We start from the raw sequence: 1,724 nt of genomic DNA, 5'->3' as shown, positions 1-1,724 counted from the left end.
CGGGCACGGGAGAGATGCAGGGGGTCCCAGCGGGGGTCCGGGGTGGGGGGTCACGGCAGACATCAGTGAGGGTCCCGGTGGGGATCCGGGGGATCACAGCAGGGCTCTGATCCGGGGGATCATAGCGCCGATGACAGCCCCGATAGCTGACAGGGCAGCTGTCACAGCTGTGGGGACTCCTGCTGCCCCTGAGGAAGAAGAGGAGAAATCAGCCGAGCCCCCCAGCCCAGCCCCGGCATGGGGCCCCTACTGTGCCCCATTTCCTGGGGGAGCACCCCGAGGAGGAGCAGCCCCCCCCCAGACCTCGCCTCCCTGCTGCCATCAGGCATCCCCGCAGCCAGGCCAGCGCAGCCAGCGGGGCCGCACTGGGCACCCCAGAGCAGGTGGCACCCTGGGGGTACCCACTCCCGTGGCCACCCCAGGCCCTCGCCATGCTGCTGGTACCGCCCGGGGAGGCCAAAACATGGGATGTGCTGTGGTGACCCCATGGGCACCCCGTGGCACCGCGCTGGGAGCACTCACCAAGCGACTGTGCTATGGCCACCAGGCTCCCAGCAGCCACACTCCCGCCATTGGCCATGGCAGCTAGAGACATCATTCTGGCAGCCACGGATCCGGCTGTAATTCCTGCTTTGGTGAAGCCCAGAGCACATAGGGCTGCCGGCATCGCAGCAGTGAGTCCTGCATCAGAGAGCAGCAGTGGTGACGCTCCGGCAGACACATGCGTGTTCCCAGGCTGCAAAACCCTCAGCCCCGGGTTGCTCCTCAGACACATGCATCCCCCAGCCCCGAAACAGGGGGGGTGTGGAGGCAGAGCTCCAGCTCGCCTGGGGCAGCCTGGAGCAGAGCAGGTGGTACAGGGTCCCAGGGCCAAACCTCCTCAGTCAGGGCATCAAGGGGGTCCTGCACATGGGCTTCTTGGGACAGGCTGAGGGACAGCGTTTTGGTGCGGGGGCGGCCCCCCCCAAGAGGGGTCTGTGTGTGCAGAGCAGCAGCGTGAAGCCCCCAGAAAGTGATTTATTTCCACGTGGCGTCAGCCATCCCCGTGCCCACCACCACCTTACCGATCCCTATGGCCACCCCGATGGCAGGGCCGACAAAATCTGTAACAAAGGAGAGATTGAGGGCGGTCAGTCGGCAGGGCTGAAAGCGAAGGCAAGCTGCTGCCCTCGCTCTGGGCAGCACTGCAAGGGGCTTCTCCATCCCCTGCCTGCACCCGCAGGCCCCCTCCTGCCCACTGGAGCAGCGTGTGCCTCTTCCCAGGAGCATCCCGGTGCCTCACACCACTGGGACAGTGGCTCACGCCTTCTCCAAAATGCCGGGGAAGCCCTGACGCCTGTGGCCGGCCGTGGCCCTGTGCCACGAGAGCCCTGAGCCCCCCTGTGCCTTTGCTCAAAAGCAGAGGGATGTTTGCCGTGCCCCCAGGGGCCAGTGCCCCATGTCCCCCATGCCGTCCCGCTGCGGGGCCCATGCCTCTGACCCCGTGAGCTTACCCATGGTGGGCTGGCCTGGGGGGCAGCCGCTGGAGTGAGACGTGTGCCGGGTCCGGTCTGAGCCTGGTCCTTCAAGGAGCAAGAACAAGAGTTTCTTCCTACGGCAGTGTGGGCAGCGAGCGGGGCCAGTGAGGCCTTGCTCTCCTGCCTGGGCACCCGCAACCACCCCCTCTCCCACCCTGTCCTGCCCCCCAAGAGTCCCCGGCCACCCCACAAAAGCAGAGACCCCCC

At 66.6% G+C, this 1,724-nt stretch overlaps 1 protein-coding gene across 1 annotated transcript; it reads right to left on the bottom strand.

Annotated features, from left to right (window-relative positions):
* Window positions 1-24: 24 nt before the first annotated feature.
* Window positions 25-1,609, bottom strand: LOC103903535 (interferon alpha-inducible protein 27-like protein 2A). Its single transcript, XM_009284751.2, has 4 exons — window positions 1,494-1,609; window positions 1,065-1,103; window positions 523-681; window positions 25-188 (listed from the first exon to the last, which is right to left on the bottom strand). Exons 1-4 carry the CDS (start codon window positions 1,495-1,497, stop codon window positions 94-96), a joined length of 297 nt encoding a protein of 98 aa, XP_009283026.1. The 5' UTR covers window positions 1,498-1,609; the 3' UTR covers window positions 25-93.
* Between the last annotated feature and the right edge of the window lie 115 nt (window positions 1,610-1,724).

Source organism: Aptenodytes forsteri, unplaced genomic scaffold (assembly GCF_000699145.1).
Source record: "Aptenodytes forsteri isolate BGI_AS27 unplaced genomic scaffold, ASM69914v1 Scaffold7, whole genome shotgun sequence".
NCBI lineage: Eukaryota > Metazoa > Chordata > Aves > Sphenisciformes > Spheniscidae > Aptenodytes > Aptenodytes forsteri.
This window is presented reverse-complemented; position numbering and strand designations above follow the sequence as displayed.